Raw genomic sequence first — 18,833 nt, forward strand, 5'->3', positions numbered from 1 at the left:
GTTTCAAAACATTGGTACTTGCGTACCGCGCTGCGAACAGATCGGGTCCAGTGTACATCCAGGACATGGTCCAACCTTACATCCCAGCCCGCTCCCTCCGCTCTGCTTCCACCGATCGGCTTGTTGCTCCCTCGCTGCGAGCTAAACACTCTACAAAATCACTTCTGTTTGCTGTCTTGGCTCCTAAATGGTGGAACGAGCTCCCCACCGACATCAGGACAGCGGAAACTCTGTACGTCTTCCGCCGCAAACTAAAAACACACCTCTTCCGACTTTACCTTGAACAGTAGAACTTTAGTAGCTTAAAATGGCACTTACTGATGGCACTTTGTAGTTTGGCTTTCTTGAAGAAATTGTATTTTCTTTATTCTTGTTGTTCTGGGTTTTGCACCCTCATGGTTGAAATGCACTTATTGTAAGTCTCTTTGGATAAAAGCGTCAGCTAAATGAAATGTAATGTAATATTGAAAACCACATACAAAGATGAGAAAATTTCTGTCATTCTTCTGTCTATTTGCTAAATATGAAGATGTAGCCAAGAAACAGCTTGCTTAGTCACTGCTTCCAGCCAAGACACATAGTCCCTCACAACCCCCCATAAAACCCCAACTTTTCTTTTTACTCATTAGTTTTTGTACAGATTAAACAAACAAGATGTAATGGTTTAAATTACATCTAATCACCTGCCAATTTTTTTTTTTTTTTTTTTTTTTTTTTTTTTTTGGAAGTGTCTGCCTTTTTCAAAACAGTTTCCAAAAATGACTTCTTCGATGTTCTGTTTGATGAACCATCTGTCACGTCCGGTTCTTTGTCTTGACTTTAGACCCAACCAGATTGGCTGTTTCCATCTCTTTTCAGTTTTATTGCCTTTTCCTGGCTGCATCGCCACATTTAGCATCCAGACATGGATCCGATGTTGATCTTCTCCTCTAACTCCAGTCAGCTGCTTTGGAGAGTCCGGTGTGCTTCATTTCCTGTTCATCCATACAGTATCATCGTCCAGCTTATATTTTCAGCTGAACTAAAGGTTGGTGTGGTACGAGGCTCACGTGAAAGAAAATAGAACAGTAGTACTCACTCTCTCTGCATGTCAGAGGAAAATTACTCTGACACAAACACCACTACCACACACACACAGTTTCTTGCCATTTGTCAACCCCCCCCACCCCACCCCACCCCCCACCCCCCATATATTTCATCATGGCGAGGCAAGGCATCGCTAACATGCCAAGCGAGTGCTTTCTCTTGTTCAGGGACTTTCGCTGTCAAGGAGAGGGATTTTTTTTTTTTTTTTTTTTTTTTTTTTTTTTTGCCTCTCCCCGTGACAGACCCAAGTGCTTCAATTTTCCCCTTGCTTGGAGAAAGTGACTGCACAAAACCTTTTGGAGTCCATAAGCTATCAGGAAACTGCTACGATGAGCCGGAGTCGGTTCTACAAAGACGGGGTTCGAAAGTGGATCAAGGGGAGGTTCAAATGGAGGAAAACCTCTGAGCCAGTTCCGGGCAGGCAGCCGAAGTGTGCTAGTGCATGTGATGTGCTTTATTCAGCACAACATACTGTACGTGTCTGTCCAACAAACCCTTACGTTCAAAACTAGCATCTACAAGCACTAGCTTCGGAGAGCATCCAAATTGGTTCTTGCTGCGGTGCCCATCGTAAATGATATGTTTCTGAGCCCTAACCAAATTCCCGCAAACTTACGTTGTTAATGAGTTCATCAGTAAATTTACCAATTTGTAATATGAAAATTATTATTAGCACGATACTTGAGCCTTTATGTCCACGTTGAATCTGTCAAGTGAAAAAAATGGTTTAATACACTCAACTGCATTCCCACACACAGGTGGGAAAAAGCTGTTGTATAAGATCTCACTGGACTTACAGCTCTGATCCACTAAGTCAGCCTCCACAAAGAGTCCTGCTAATCAAAAGCCCCTCGTCCCCTCGCGTCTTCTCTTACCAGCTGCACTTAAACACACCGCTGAGACTCCAGCCTGTGACCAGCTGCTTCAACACATAACCTCCTGAAGGTGAAATTAAAACCGAACGGGGAAATTGGTTTGAAGTTGGTGCTCAGGAATTACTCAGGACTTAAGTTACATTTTTAATTGCCTGGCTTTGTTGAGTCGTTAAGTGGATTATAAAACTTTTGACATGTTTCTTTATCACTGAGTGTACATACATTTCCCAGAGGTCCCTTGTTGGTCAGTGTGTGCAGTTTCTGTAGCTTTTTTTTTTTTTTTGCGTCTAATTAGACAATTAGAAATATTCTCATTAAACATCAAATGTAAAGTCTAATAGAGATTGACTTTCTGCAGAGTGTAACAGCAGACACGATGCTGCTTGGCCTTTCTTGGAGACGTATGGTAACGTTCAATGTCTCTTCTCTCTTCACAGCAAAGAAGACGTGTGCGACCACGGACTTTGCCTGTAAGAATGGACAGTGTGTCCCCTCTAGGTGGCGCTGCGATGGAGAACCGGAGTGCGCAGACGGTTCAGATGAGGCTGATGCAATCTGCAGTAAGTCGCAGCACAGACACGCTGACTGTCAGACAGACAAACACAAGCAGGCATGTAGACAGTCGGTGCCACGAAAGCAAACCTCCAAACAGGGCAACAGCCACGAGGTCACGAACACACAGCCAGGTAGCTCAACGCACGTTTTACGCACACATTTGACTTGTGTTAACAGCAATGTGTTAGTGTGGGAGCATGCATGTACAGTATGTGTGTTTTAATGTAAGGAAAGTCACTGAATTACGGGAATTTTCTGTGACCTAGACACCAGCATGATGTCATTGTTTTTGTCTCTTTCACAGTCATGTATTCGTGTATAAAGTGGTTGACCTCCACACACATACACATACACATGCACACGTACCTTTCCTTCGGCATAAAGTGGTACCAAGGTCGCTCATTCTCGGTGCGTCACATTTTGCTGTGCTCCAACTGCTGTGCAAACCCTTTATTTCTTCCACGTCGCCTCAGAAAATTGCTTTTCGTTCCTTTGTGTTGCTGGCTGCGCCGTCCGAGGCTGGACTTCCATACATGGCTTGATCAAGACCACAGAGTGTGGAAGAGGGGACAAGATGTCTGCTTCTTTCACTTTATATCCGCAGACCACATTTGAAAAGTGAAAAGTGAGATTTGGACATAATCACTTAACCTTGAATTCATTATTTTCTCATCAAGCAGCTCATGACAGGAAAAATATTTTCTGTAAATTACACGTTCAGTTGTTCAGTTACGCAGCGCATACTAAAAGCATTTTGTGCAAGTTCTCATATTAACTCTTAAGCCCTGATAAAAAGTGAAATGCCAGTTTATAGTTATGGTGCCTTGCAGCCAATATAGCTAAAAATTACAGTGACCAGTTTATGAGTGTCTCTTAGATACCTCTCAGTGGAAAGACTACAAACATTGGTTTACCACCCCTTAAAAATGCAATATGTAAGATTTAAGTCATGTCTTAACAGTACTTTGTACGTGGCAATACTGGGTACTGAGTTTCTCCAGTTTTTGTCTTAATTTTACATATCCTTGCCCTGCCAATAGTTAGGAGTTGGCTTTTTTTTTTTTTTTTTTTTTTTTTTTTTTTTTTTTTTTATAACTTATATTTTAAAATTAGATTGTAAACACCCACCATTGAATTTACAAAGAAGAGACCTGTTTGACGTGCAGGATGCTATTAAGAATTGGTGCGAAATTTGGCTGGCTGCTTAGCATGCTAAGTTCAGTAGATATCTTTGCAATGTAGATGTCCCTGACATGATGTCAAAACCGTTATTTCCTTGGACTCCGTTGATAACCTTAATTCATTTTTGAATGTTTTAAACTAAAGAACAGATTCACTGGTTGAGAACTTGTTGACAAACCAGTGTGATCAGTGCATGGTGGGGCAGGGAGGTTATATACAGTCTGTTTGTGTGTCTGAATGGTGTAAATAGAAGCTTACAGACGGAGAAGACTGAAGAAACTTTGTGTGGGTGTGTTCAGCGGTGTTAAAGGACCGACACTAGAAGTTTTAAATGCCTTTAAATTTTGAACCAGAGGTTATCAACTGGCTTTTGGAGGCGATTGGTAGAGGTGAAATTACTTCTCTGACACAAGGCTTTTACAAAGCTACATAATAGCTTTGTAAGTCATGAACTTTAGAATTTGTTTTCTTTTATAGGCTCAGGTTCGTGGTAAGGAACGGTTTATAGGAGGTACGAGAAAGGCTCAAGAGTGGCGCCTTTGAGTCTTCAGTGGCTTTCAGTATGTTAGTCAATAACTGGGCGAGAAAGGGATTGTTTGACATGTAAAGTCATGTAAAGGTATGGTTCATATATGGGTTTGGGAGAGAAGAGGAAAAGATGTTTGGATGATGGTGGCTTTCAGTTTGGGTGAGGTATTAGATGATTTTATGAGCCCATACCTTGAATATCGTTAAAGGTGATCTGTATCCAAGTTACCAGAATTAACCTTTCCAGTCATTTTACCTTTTCTTTTTTTGTATCTACTATCATGCTTCCACTGTCTTTATAAAATCAGCACTTGAAGTCCAGAAACTCTGTGAAGCCAGTGTTCAAACTGACAGCAGCACAGCAGCGTCCTCAATCAGATCTCCGTTATCACATCCCGGCTGCGATGGGAAGAAACAGGGTTGCCTAGCAAATTTTTTTTTTTTTAAATAACAAGTGTAAAAGAGTGAAACATAAACCAGCAGTTTGTAGCACAGGCACAATTGTGCTGATTCTGTCTTTAAACTTAAAAGCATTGAAGCAGAGGGCAAATTATTGAGTCGTTAAATCCTGCCTCGAAGCAGTAAAAATACTGTACTGTAACTGTACAGCAAATCTTATAAGCTTCCAACCTGTTCTTTATTCATCTTTTAAGTGTCCCAACAGCAGAAGACAGTGGTTGCTGCAGTTGGTTTGAACAGGGTACATCACACTGCCCAGGTTGGTGGAGTTTGGATATCCCTCACTAAGCAGGGTTGTATCATACGTTGGAAACATCATGAGCAAGTTGCTCAGCACCGAACTAAAGCCGAGGGAGAAGAGTCCAGACTTAACACAGAATTCACTGGCATTTCACAGATGATTTACATATTAATCTTTATGTAGCCAGTGTTTCCTCCAAGGATACAGTAAGTCACAGAAGTACCAGAAGTCAGTGTTTCAACTTCTGTCTTATCACAAAACTTTCCATATAGGCCTCCTCGTTTTGCAATTTTTATAAAGATGATTTTCAAAGAGGTGATCAAAGGGCCCTTTGAAGTAATACATCTGATTGGGATGGGCCAAGAACGTGTGTGTGTGTGTGTGTGTGTGTGTGTGTGTGTGTGTGTGTGTGTGTGTGTGTGTGTGTGTGTATGTGTGTGTGTGTGTGTGTGTGTGTGTGTGTGTGTGTGTGTGTGTGTGTGTGTGTGTATGTGTGTGTGTGTGTGTGTGTGTGTGTGTGTGTGTGCGCGCGCATGCCTATAAATGGTCTAAGTATTTGTATAGCGCCACAGTCGATGCTCGTATTTAGTATTCAGGACAAAGTGAATCTGTAAGTCATTTCATCAGATTAGTGAACTTGTGGTTAAGTCTCATTACATTGAATCAAGGTCAGACACTGTGAGAGCTTCTTTCACTTTCTCAGCCACATTGATCCTCAGCTGTGTGCACTCTCATGCTTGCGTGCATGCAGCAGCGTGTGTGCGCGCTTTTCTATCGGCATGCTTTCGTGCAAGCATCAGCCTGCGTGCCTCAGGTCGAACTGAAAACTTAAAAGTATCTTTAGAGTTGCAAAGTGAAACAAAAATATTCTGTTAAGATACAGTATGTGAAGTTTCATTTTTTATACTAAGAAACTTTTTGGGGGAAATTAAGAAATTGTTCGTTGATGTAAAAGTGTGCTTTTAACTGATTTAGTGAATAAAATTCCTAATAAATTAAAGAACAATAAATAGATAGATAAACAAAAAAAGGAATACATTTAAAAAAAAAAAAAAAAAAAAAGATTTACTGACTTTTTTTTTTTTTTATCACTTTTTGGAGCACTTTTTCTGAACTGACATGCATGCCTCAAGTTACTTCTCACTGTGAGGAGAAACCAGTGCACAATGCAAAAAAAGAAAAAATGTCTTTTGGACTTTTGAGTTTCGTATTGTTGTTGACCTTTTGTTTGGTATTAGTATGACTGCACGTACAAACCCCCTGTGTGGCTTACCCTTAGAAGGACTCGCCTTAGGAGGTCTCGCCCTCTGTGAACCACGTGGCTTACCCTTAGAGGGATTCGCTTTCCGTGTGGCTTATTAAACCCCCCCCCGATTCCCCGCTTTGGTATGACTTTAAAAAAGGATCATACTATAGCACGTCATACTACAGCAAAAAGTGATTTTTGGGTCACTTTTTGGACGACGTGCTATAGTATGACTTTTATATCACATTTTGGACGACATGCTTTAGTAGGACTTTTGGGTCACTTTTTGGCCGCCACGCCACGGTCACACCGATCGACGAAAACAAATTATTTTGATAACTTTTAATTCCAAACATGTTATGAGTGCACAGACAAAATTTCAAGTCGGTCTAACAAAATCTGAAGGAGTTTGTTAAAGTACAACACGTGCGAATCGCCAAAAATGGCAACTAAATTCAAAATGGCGGACTTCCTGTTCAGTTGACGTAATGGTGCAATGTAACTTTTGTATGTCTAGGTGTGATACACATGTCCACCGATTTCCGTGCATGTACGTAAATGTTGCCGCTGAGGCATCTGTGTAGGGGGCGCTAGCGAGCTATTTGGCCACACCCACTCACTCCACTAAAACATGAAATTTTTCCGCCGGGAGGGACGCATGTACCAATATTCATGATTTTTGAGTAAAAATCACGAGTTTCATGAGTTTTTGATAAAGCCGCCAAAAAGACAGTTGTTTGCGGCGAATGATAATAATCGTTTGAATAACAATAGGGCTTTCGCACCATCGGTGCTCGGGCCCTAATAATGAAAATGAAATGAAAGTACACCCAGCTCTTGTTGTCACCACCATCATATCTGCTCTTATTTAATGTGATCAGACCTTCTCTTCTATTTTACTGTCAGCTTTCTTTCACTTGTTGTACTTTATCCGTTCCTCCACATCTATCCCTTCCTGTGTCTTTACAGCCTCTGAACGTCTTTCTACCACCCTGCCATCCTGTTTCAAGTCCTCTACTCTGTCCTCTCCGTCTCTTTTGTGCTGTAGGTCCTCCACTTTCTGATCTGAGTTCAATTTAAGTAATGCCTTTGATAGAATTGATTGCCCCGAGGAGAGAATCGATGGGCTGATCCCAGAGACTTCTGGTCGACTGCTGATTAACTATGGACCTCCGATGACGCCTCTGAAACCACACACACACACACACACACACACACACACACACACACACACACACACACACACACACACACATACAGGCCCCCATGTAGCGGTCTGTAATTACACATCTGAAAAATGAATCTGGGCCTGGAAGGGATTGTGGAGAAAATGCTCAATCAGACAAGCGGTGTTCTGCACTGATCTGAAGTGCAGACATCATCGCTTGATCGTTGCAGCTGCATCAGCAGTCGTCATGGACATGCAATGAAGTCACTAAATGATTAAATAGGTTACAATAACTTATTTAAATAAACAAGCAACAACAAGATATTTGAGCTGTACTCAAATAACTGAATTGGATGGTTTACTTGGGATTTTTTTTTTTCCACGCTTGAAACACTCAAACAAAAAGTTGGATGAATGTGACGTTTTAACCATCTTTCTTTAATTATGTAAATTGGATTAAGTTTGTTTTAAAAACAAACTTTGGTATGGTGGTAATATAAACCTTTTTTAAACATGTTTAAATTATTTTCAGGTTTTAAAATCAACTGTTTAACACACACACACACACACACACACACACACACACACTCCAGTCTTTGAGCATTCGTTTCACTTTCCATGGTTTTACTCTCTTGAACAATAGCATGACAATGAATCCAATTAAAATAAACTCTTTTGTACACCGAAAAAAAGTTGTTCAGGAAATAAATATTTATTAGAATATATTAAGCACCCTCTTTTTTGTTTCACCTCCATTTTCAGGTACTCCATCCAGTAAATCTTACCTGTATTAAACATACTTATATTTAAAAAAAGAAAAAAGACTTATCATTTGACCACAGTCGGGTCATCTTTTCACATAACTTTTACATTTTCATAATGTTTCATGGTATTAGCAGCTCATATCCACAATGCATTTACCAGACATCAAAGCTCTGATTTTTCTGGTGTCTAGACATTACAAAGTCGCCATCCATTTACTCTGAGTGGCACCAAGAGGATCCTGCTGTTTAACAATCAGCGGCAATTAAAAGGACCTGCGTAGAGTCTCTGGAGTATTATTTGGAGTCCCTCTCTATGTGTGAGCACTGCACACTGCTGTGGCTCTACTGGTGCATATCTGTACTCCAGGGGATGAAAGTGAGGCCTTCTCACCATCCAAGTGTCCCTGTAGAGAGGTTATTCGACACAAGACACTCAGCTTCTCTCATTCAACCTCATGCAGCAGTTTTTTACAGTCCCTCGCCAGTCCAAGTGATGCTTGAAAACTTTGGATACAGAGCAAAAAACTGTTGAAGAGGGGCTTAAGCTTTGTATTATTTCGAGGATGTGGAGGATATTTTATATTCATAACATAAAAATCTTGTCGTTGTAAGTAATCCAATTCAAGTCTACTCAGGCACATTTCATACTCAGAGGCGTGCCGATAAAGGCTGTACTGAAAAGACTTTAAAGCCATTGTGAGACACAATGTGTGTAAATTAGACAAACACAATGAGAATTTTGATAACTTTAGAAGTCAACTCACTCCTGTTGTTGTTCATATGGAAGAAGTTATGCTTTAATTTACTCAAAGGAAAACAAGAAGCCTTTCATATAAGGGAAGTTATTTATCACAGTGACTAAACAAAAGTTGCTTCAAAATAAACTCTATTGCAGGTCCCTGAACTCAGCATATCTGCATTAAGTTGCTCTTGTAATTCTATAAGACAGTCAAATGAAATCATGACATGTTATATAGTATTACACCTTCCTGATGTCTTTCTATTTATCATCCTATTCTATCTTTTTTTTTTACCAACCCATCGGACACCACGGCGCTTTAAAACTGCCATGATTTTAATCATTTTTGTTTGATGTCATCTGATGAAACCCACTCATCCAAAGACACAAACTATCAAAGCAGAGCCTCTTATCACAACATGACTTCTCTACTGCTTTAAGCATCCATATTGAGTCTCTACTGACTCAGTCAAGTTCCTTTTCATATGATAATTTTAACATTACTGATGAGAAAACTTCAGAAAGATATTGAACGCGGATAGTGAGGCACCCGGAGGATAGCTCCTACTTTTTTTTAATCAAACAGGTATTGCAACTTCTTCCTCTGTTGATGTAGTGAAGAGGAAGGTTCTAGTCTTTGACACTCATCATTGCAGGATGTGGATAATGAGGATGCGGCTGATGTAACTCAAGATCAACAGTTTCAGAACTGGTTGCTGTTGGATGTTGTACCTGTTACTCATGTTGGTCACACTTGCAGTGACGTTTACTTGTTATACAAGACTTGCAGCAATATTTCTACTTTTTCTAGTCAATTACTCCCATTTCCTACAGGCTAACTATTGAATGGATCACTACGGAATTCAGTTTAGACATTCACGGTTCCCAGTGTGAAAATATATTCATTTAGTGACAGAAGAATCCGGATAGTTTTGGCCGCAGAAAACATAATCAGTTGCCATCCAATGTTTGACTGTCGTATTGCCCAAGGTGCCATGATGTGTGCTGTGCTGTGGAGAAGGTGGAACTTGAACTTTCATCCCTCCTTCCTGTCCCCGCTGTCACCATGTCCACCTGCTCCTGTGTATTGAGGGAGGTTCGGCCTTGTCTGCGTGCGCTGAGACAACAGGCAGGTCAGCATATTATGGCACAGAGGCCGGAGGTTGTGGTAGTTAATTATTTTGGAATATAACCGGGAAGAATCAAGTGAGTTGCATTGTCGGACGGCTTCAATTTCATGCTTGAGGCAGCGGCAGTGCCAGCCATAATTTCCCAGGTGGCCTCTCTCTCTCTCTCTCTCCCTCCCTCCCTCTCTCTCTCTACCTGTGTCTGTCTTACTCGCTCTTTCCGCCTGGTAGAAAGTCAGTGACCCTGTCATCAAAACACACACTAACATTACGTACGCACATTTAAGACGTGTCCGAAAAAAATTCAGAAGCTTGTGTATGGTTATGAAGACTAAAAGTGCATGAGTGAGCATTCTGAGGTCACTCATACACTTAAGAGACAAAAAAAAAAGTCTCATTTATCTCTGGTGTCTTGCTGCGTGTTATTTCTCTGTTGCCCTGAGCTGAATTTCACTCGCTGGCCACAACACACACACACACACACACACACACACACACACACACACACACACACACATGCAAGTGCAGCTGCTCAATTACACAAACAAACATACCAGCCTTCCTTAGTTCAGTCTAGGGCTGAGTATCATTCAGAAATGTTCAGGACTGGTACCAGCACATCGACTTTGAATCTCCATCCTTAATGATACTATATTCAATACCAATTTCATAAAATCCATTTAAAAATGGGAAAAACTACATCACACATTTAGGTACATGCACTTTAGAGGGGGGGGGAGAGTGTAATGCAGGTGGTCTTCCGTTGCGCTAATTAACAGATGTCCTCTAAACACCTCACATGCAAGCCATAAATAGATGCTAAAATTTACAGATGCCCTCTAAACGCCTCACATGCAGCCTATTGGTAGATGCTAGCTATAGCTGGCTGCACACAGAAATGTCATAAAATTGTAGTTTGGTTAAAAAAAACAAATAACTTGTTAAGTTATTCACTTTCTTTTCATCTATTAGTTAATGTAATGTGATTTTAACAGTCTAAATGTTCAAAGGACATGGAGCAGTTTCAGTGGTCGCTGCAATCAGCAAGTGAATGTATATTAATAGGAATATGTTAACCTCTGATTTGTGGCTCAACCACAGAGAGACACTTCAAATCAAGGTGACATGCTTCGTGTGGTCAACATCAAAATCCAGATTCCGTGCCAATTCTTTGATTTAATTCAGTATCACTGAATAATACCTGTCTTTCTACTTCTCATGCGGTGAATCGCTTTACAGTTTGAATTACACGTTTATCTCTGAAGGCTGCGATAACCTTGAATCCCACTCAACGTATTCAGCTTTTTGTACAATTATACCTTGATGAGCTTAAAGAAAATGCTCCTGTGGCATCTTTGCACACTGGGCTGACTTGTCTCATGTACTCAGTGATAACTATAGGTTTGTTAAAATCTAAAACCAAGACAATTTAAAGGAAAAATGATTTATCAAAACCTTGAAGTGGTCATTTTTGATGTAAATCCCGCAAGCTACTCAACGAAAACCTCAAAGTTTTTAGTCGAACAAGGAACCACTTACAGCTATAAGTAGAGCTTTTCAAAGGTTTTTAGGAAGTTCTAATAATTGAATATTAGATTAATCCTGAAGTCAGAACTGCCTGAAGACAGTTTTGAGTTAACGGCCACTTGTCATTCAGATATACTTTTTTTGTTTCTGTCTCTGCCCCTGTCTGATACATTTTATTTCATATTTTTTATTAAATCTACATTGACTGATATTGAGGAACATTTGGACGCCGGTTTTGTGGTTGTGTGAAGTTGAAACAGCTGTATACAGCAAACCCGCTCTATTGTTTACACTACATGGCAATCAAACAGGGAAAACCACCCACGCAGTGACCGCCACCGTGTGATTTTATTTGTAAATTCCATTCTTCCGTTCAATTAGCGACCCTGGTTCTGACCCTGGTTACATTGATCGGTGGTCAATATGTTTTTGCTCTCGGAGGACGTCTTGTGGAGCCGGTACAACCGGATGGAATTGCTCGTGTTTCTGGTCATGATTGTAATGAGCCGGGAATAATAACATTTCTGTTTTCACCTAAAATTCCCTTCTTCATTTATTCAGATTGGGTTGAAATAGTTTTTTTTTTTTTTTCCATTTAAGCTTTATTTTATTTTCATATTCCTTTTCTTCTAAGAAAATCCAAAACTCCATCACAGATGTAATATCCAGTCAGAGGACAGAACAGTTGTTGGAAAGAAAATGATTTGAATAGGTCTGAAGGCAGGCCTACAACATGACATGACAACATGACAGTCAAACAGTCAAAAAGATCTGCTCCTCTGAGTTAAGGCAGGAGGGAAGTTGTAAGAAGGCATCAGATGGGCATAAGAGCAGGTGAAAACAAAATAGACCTTTTAAAAAAAAAATTAAAAAAAAAAGATCTTCCCTTAACAGGAAAAAGCACTGCCGTGATTTCAGACTTCATAAATCTGCTCCAGTTGGTGTCCCATCATACACAATACCTCACTCTCAAACCTACAGTAAATGGAAGGAAGCGATTTTTAAGACCTACTTAGACCTAATTTGGACAAGTGGCATCCCACTGTGACATCACACATCGATTTGTGAACAGTCCTTTGGAAGCTTCGAGTTTGGTGTTTTGGAATATGACTTATGACTTGTGGAGAAAATGTATTGACTTTGTATTTCATGAAAAAAGTTAATTTTTTTTTTTAAAGGTAGTCTGTTAGAGCCAGGGAGTTTTTGGAGCCAGCCCCTAGTGGCCCTCTGGTATTGCACTTCAAAGCACTTCTGCATTTGTTCATATGTTCATTTTTAAATACAGTCTGTGGGCCCATAGCAGGACTTAAATAACGGCACAATCCAGAAATATATCACATGAATTAGAAACAGAACTTCAAATAAATTAAAATTGTAAAAAGAGATTATTTCGTAAAACTCCGGTGGAGCAGCTGTTTCCATGACAAAAGCACATGTAGGCATCCTCTTAAAGCTGGTCAAACCTGTAGTAACGAGTTTTGTGAGATAAATGGCTGCAATGTAAAATGTAAATCAAGTTTAAGTGTAAAAAAAGGAAATTGCCAAAATTGGTGAAAACAGGCAACAGTATGAAGCTTACTTTTTTGCAGATGATAAATATTGTAATAAAGTATGATTCATTTAAAAAGTTTTGTATGGATGATACCGACAAAAAGAGTTGTTGTTTACAAACAGTCCCCAGAGGATTCAGTTTTCCCATTTTCCCATGACTCAAATTAATCGTGCTGGAAATAATTTTGCCAGACTACAATTGTTGTTTTTGAATCTGCTAAACTTGCTAAAGCGTATAATTTAACTGAACCCACCTTACATTGCAATGACTTTTTGAAGTAGCATTACAGGGTTCCAGCAGTTGCCTTATGATATTAAATAGAGGCCATTTGGAAGCCGTAAAGAGTCGATGCTTTCCATATATATCAGATGCCTCTATTCCTCTGCCTTTGTTCCCTGACCCAGAGTTTAAAAAGGGCCACTGAGGAAATAAGCTCAGAGTTCAGCCCCAAACATCGCAAAAGACAGGCCCGACTCCTGCTCTTCCTCTCCTTTCTTTCGTCTCCTTCCCTTTCCTGCAATTTCTCATTAGTTGAGATGTGACACTCGCCATTGGCGGTATTTTTAATGCCCATTGTGTCGTCTGCTAAACAGCCATTTAGAGGGCTCCGTTGGAAGAAAGTGGCAATTTCCTATGAGAGTGTCACGCTGTATTTCTTCCCCCCATGGCACTGACAGACACACAGTCTAGATTGTGCTAATGGTTCCACATTTAACAAGCCTGTTCTCTCTCCTTCGCACAGTCTAGAGAGTGAGAAAGATGCAGAGAGAGAACAAGAGGGAGAGGGCATCATCTCCAGTTTGACTTCTTAGCAGCATCTACTTCAGACCCGTCAAACTAATTGCGTCAGCTGAGAGACACATGAGGAATCTCAGTCTGTCGTCTGTCTTCATTGACGTTTATATTTGTGCAAAAAAACCACTGTGAAGTGGAAGTAACAAATTTCCAGAGAATTGAGGGGGAGAATTGAAGGAACAGATGTTTTTCTTCTAAAAGACTTTCTTCTTGTGGCACCTGCTTCTGTTTTATGTATTTTTAAACAAAAGTTGCATGTCATGCAGCTGCTCACTCCCTCCAAACAGCCCAGAAAAATATACAGAGCTGTGTTGCCATGGACGCATTTAGCTGCATTGTCGCAGGTTCACATCCAGACAGGGGCCCCCGTTAGCTGTTTATCCCCATAGTTGCTTTTCAAAACTTAACTTGGGGCTCTTGGCTCTCACAGGTTCACAGTTGTTTCTCTGATGTTACTCCACTGCTGGCTTTTGATTTCCTCCTTACTTGTTTTGTTGCCCTTCTGCTGCTTTCTCCTTTCACTCTCTCTCTCTTCTCTCTCTCTCTCTCTCTCTCTCTCTCTCTCTCTCTCTCTCATCATTTTTTTTCTCCTTTCCCTTGACTTTTATCTTTTAACTCTTCAACATGCTCCCCCCTCTCTCCCTAAATCAGGGCTGTAATAATTGGAGATCAGTGTTCCAAAGAAAGCCACTAATCAACACTAACCTTCATTTAAAATGTAATCTGATATTAACCACATACGCCCTTTCCTTAAATTGGATTTCACATCTGAAGGACGAGGGCGGCAAAACGTTCCAGGCTAGTTTCAGCAGACCGGCCTCGGCCTTCACGTCCACACTCACCCTCATTTAAATTCAGCGCTAACGGGGGCCGACCAACTTGACAAAACTTAAAAGAGTCAAAAAGTAAACACAAATGTGTGAAAATGAATTTTGTTATAACATCTGTTGTCGTGGGAGTCATCTGTGAATATTTAGGTCTGTATTTTAACGATTTAAGCGCACGATCTAAAGCGCATGGCCTAATCCACTGTTGCCAGTTTAACAGTGGATCATCTGAGCACAAAGTAAGGTGCGTAGTTTAAAGAGGTTGCGCTAAGTCTCTTAAGTAATCATAAGTGTGTTTAGGACACATAGTGGAACAAAAAAACAATGAGAATGCCATCTACAATTCTGTTTCAAGGTAGTTGCACTTGCACATGGGTGGATTGCTATTATGACAGCAGATTTGCCAAGTAGTAGAAAAGAACATTTTTCAGCAGAGTAAACAGACCTTGTAAACAGATTGATGTTCACAAAAATGATCCTTTGCATTTAAATGTTTATATTTTGCATGTTTGTGCACAGATCCACATCCCCGTGTGTGTAACAAGCACAGTGAATGCTCTTTGTGCGCCTGCGTATGTAGGTGCATGTCACTGTCTTAATAATGATAACAATAAATAACAGTAGAATACTGCGCCATTGACTTAAAACAAGGCTTTTGTTGGTGCTATTAACACAACACGAGTGCTGGATGGGAAAATTACAACTGCATCACCTTCAAACTAGTAAAGACACTCGCATTGCACTTTATGCTGCTTGGTGCCAAGTCTGAGATAGAGCCCTTGAAGTCTGTTTTAATAGTTGTTCGTTAGCAACTGTGCTGCCATCCAACATTAATACAAAATATTTCTACAGAGCTTAATTGCATATGAGTAACATTTTGATGATGGTAGCTTTAAGGTATCGATCTAAACAAAAGTGTGACTAAAAGTATGACCCAGAAGTAACTGTAAATGTGTCAACAAGTCAGGGACCAAACGAATGGGACAAGTTAGGGTCAAAACTATAACCTGATTAAGAAGTTGGCGGGTTTTTTTAACCACACCTTATTGTCTTTCCTTTGTTGTTTTTACAACGTTGCATTTCCCATTGCTCTGAAATATCATGCTCCAGTTCTCAGTGTGCAATATGTGGTTATGCAAAAGACACACACTGATGCATTCATGCATACATTATGTACTCATTCTTACAAACAACCAAACAGGCACTCAGGCATGCATACACAATTATACGTAACCATACAGTAAATACACGAGACGCGCATTTTAACTCGTGCATGCTCAGTAATTGTAACTACTGTACATGCACCCCACACACAAACACTCATACCCACTGACACACTTGTTCTGTTTCCAAAATAACTCGGATGAAGTAATCGTGCCTAAAGTGAGTGAACGCTGGATGAATTATCCTTTTCCTTTGTGAGTGATGTGTTGCTTCACTGGCTGATTCACCACAATGACCGAAAGGAACTGCGAGTGAACCTGAAGTTAGATTTACAAGTCATTTAGATCTATCAGCTTGTTTTATTCCTAATTTGACAGCTCACACAAAGCCGCAGGGGCAAATTTAGTCATTTTTAGGCTCAAGCAGAAAAATCTGCCTTTCTGTGTGCAGGACAATATTTTTTTTTTTTTTTCATTTTTTGTATTAAACTTATCAAAGGGTACGTACCACGGACATATCTCTGCACAAGTTTATCAAGACTGCAACAAATTTGTATTTTGATCGTCGATGAATCTGCACGTGATTGATTATTTAGTGTAAAAAATGCCAGTGAAAAAATGCCCATCAGAAATTTCCAGAGCTCAAGATGACGTCTTCAAACTGCTTGTTTTGATCAACCAAAAGTGTAAAACCCAGAGACACTAGGTTTACGATAATATGACACAAAAATGCAAAAACTCCATTTGAGATGCTGTAACTGAAGAATATTTGGCATTTTTTCACTGTTTGCTTGAAAAATGACTTTACCATTTATCAGATATTAAAATCTTTGACACTTATCTTCCCGCCAATTGAGTAATTGACAAATGGTTTCAACTCTCAATATATGTATAAAAATATCACTGCTTAACAACTTAGAGCATCTACTTTTTTTTTAAACTCTACTCTTTCTTCTTTTGTCACATGACCAGATGTAAAAGCACCTGTGGTGAGGAAATGTGAAATACTCAGATGGTACCAGAATTAAAAAATGCCCCTCGGAGAACCCCTCACACATTCCTAATGAACACACACTCATTTACACACACAGCATTAAAGGCCTAACTTATTTAAACGCGCCTTTTAAAGATAGGACCGATTGGAAGGAGGTTAATGAGTCACCGTGACGATATGACCCACTTCAACCGATCAAACCATTAGACCTGAAAAGTCCTCAGAAGCTGAATAATTGGCTGATCTATAGGATACATCTCTGGTCGTGTATGAATCATTGATTCTCTATGAGCTCCTCCTGTCCTTGGTCTTGCCTCCCTCTTCTCCTTTTATAAAGGTTACAGTATTTCATTCATGCTCCAGTGCATGCAGAGAAATTTCTGAAAGAGATCAACTTATCTGAATGAAATTGCATACTCTAAAATTAAAACAGTGTATTCACCGTGGACCATTTCTCCAAATTTCTGCCACATTAAGATTTCGATCCAGCCGACATCTCTAAATAGATAACAGCATAACCTTTGGGAGATTTGTTGCATGGGATTTCATGTTTCTGAGCGTGTATGCAAGTGCATGTATTTGTTTGTGTCTTGTGCTGTTCAGTTTAAAAAAGTAATGTCAGATCTGGAGGATTTATATCAGTCTCTGTGCATTTGGCCCTCCTGTCACAACAAGCCTCAATTTGATCAGATTCCAACACAATGCCTCACTCTGTCTTTCCAATGTTTTCCTCTAATTGCCTCAGTCCCATATTGATATTCTTCATTCTATGACCAATATCTGACCTCACACCCCCACCTCCCCCCCCCACCCCTGTTTGGCACTGCATTATTTAATATTTTTTACCCATCATTGTCTTTTTTTCTTCCCTGTTTTATTTCCTGGCAATTAGACTACCTATAAAGTCATGAGATTGAGACATGATAATATTGGTAGAGTGGCATATAGTGTGTCTGATTGTCTAAAATGTTATTTGGCCTTTTACATAAAAGGACTGAGCCAGAAAGGCCCAGTACATAACTTTATATTGATTCAAGAGATTCCTTGGCCCTGTTTTTACTGCACAAAGTAGCCAAGCGATAAAAGTTTACTGTTCTCAAGCAGGCACTCAACAATTTATGGAGCAACCTCATGGCTGAAAACTGAAGTTTAATTATCCTATTTCACAGACGATCAGCTGTTATGGATCCCCTGTTAGTCAGACCTAGTTGATGATCTGTCAAACACGTGAGAAGTACGTTTATTTTCTCTCTTTTTACATACATTTTCCAGTACTCATGTTGTTCATGTTGTGTCCTTCAAGATTTGTAGGAATCCTCACATGTTGATTGTAAATGAAGAAGAAAAACTAAGTTAAGTCAACTTTATTTGTATAGCACATTTAAAACACATCAAAGGTTGACCAAAGTGCTGCACATAGACAAATAGTCATGCGTTCAAACAGACTTGATCAATAAAAACAAGTCACATCAAAATCAAGATTTAGGCTAATACAAATCACACAAAAATATTTACTAGAGGTTAAAGTGGAAAGGGAAGTGACAATAAATAGGTTTTTAAACGGCTTTTGAACATTGTTGAAGTGGTTGACAGCTTACTATGAAGAGGAAGGTTGCTCCAGAGCTTAAGAACTGCAACAGAGAAGGCACGGGTCATCATTTTTGATCTGGGAACAACTAATAACTGTTGGTCGAAAGACCTGAGTGAGCGAGGTGGGATATAGGGCTGCAGCGGGTCGGACAGATAGGCAGGGGCGGCTCCATTTAAACATTTGTAAACAAACACTACGATTTTAAAATCAATTCTATACTGGACTGGTAGCCAATGAGGAGATTTTAGGATTGGTGAAATGTGCTCACGCTTGTCAGAAGCCTCGCTGCAGCGTTCTGCACCAACTGAAGTCGAGATAAAAGATTCCGTCCAATTCCAGCACACAGAGAATTGCAATAGTCCAACCTGGAGGAGATAAATGCATGAATAACTTTCTCCAGGTCTTTTGAGGAGA

The 18,833-nt window shown here is 40.0% G+C and overlaps 1 protein-coding gene across 7 annotated transcripts in view; it reads left to right on the forward strand.

Annotated features, from left to right (window-relative positions):
* lrp8 (low density lipoprotein receptor-related protein 8, apolipoprotein e receptor) overlaps positions 1-18,833 on the forward strand; it is a 167,087-nt gene that overhangs the window by 74,474 nt on the left and 73,780 nt on the right. For all 7 annotated transcript variants that reach the window (XM_069153122.1, XM_069153125.1, XM_069153127.1 and 4 more), the window contains exon 3: positions 2,399-2,521. In XM_069153122.1, the coding sequence (XP_069009223.1) occupies positions 2,399-2,521 (123 nt within the window). The remainder of the gene's footprint in view (positions 1-2,398; positions 2,522-18,833) is intronic.

Source organism: Embiotoca jacksoni, unplaced genomic scaffold, assembly GCF_022577435.1.
Source record: "Embiotoca jacksoni isolate LCO1_2020_lvr unplaced genomic scaffold, fEmbJac1.0.p SCAF_19, whole genome shotgun sequence".
In the NCBI taxonomy this organism is placed as follows: Eukaryota; Metazoa; Chordata; class Actinopteri; family Embiotocidae; genus Embiotoca; species Embiotoca jacksoni.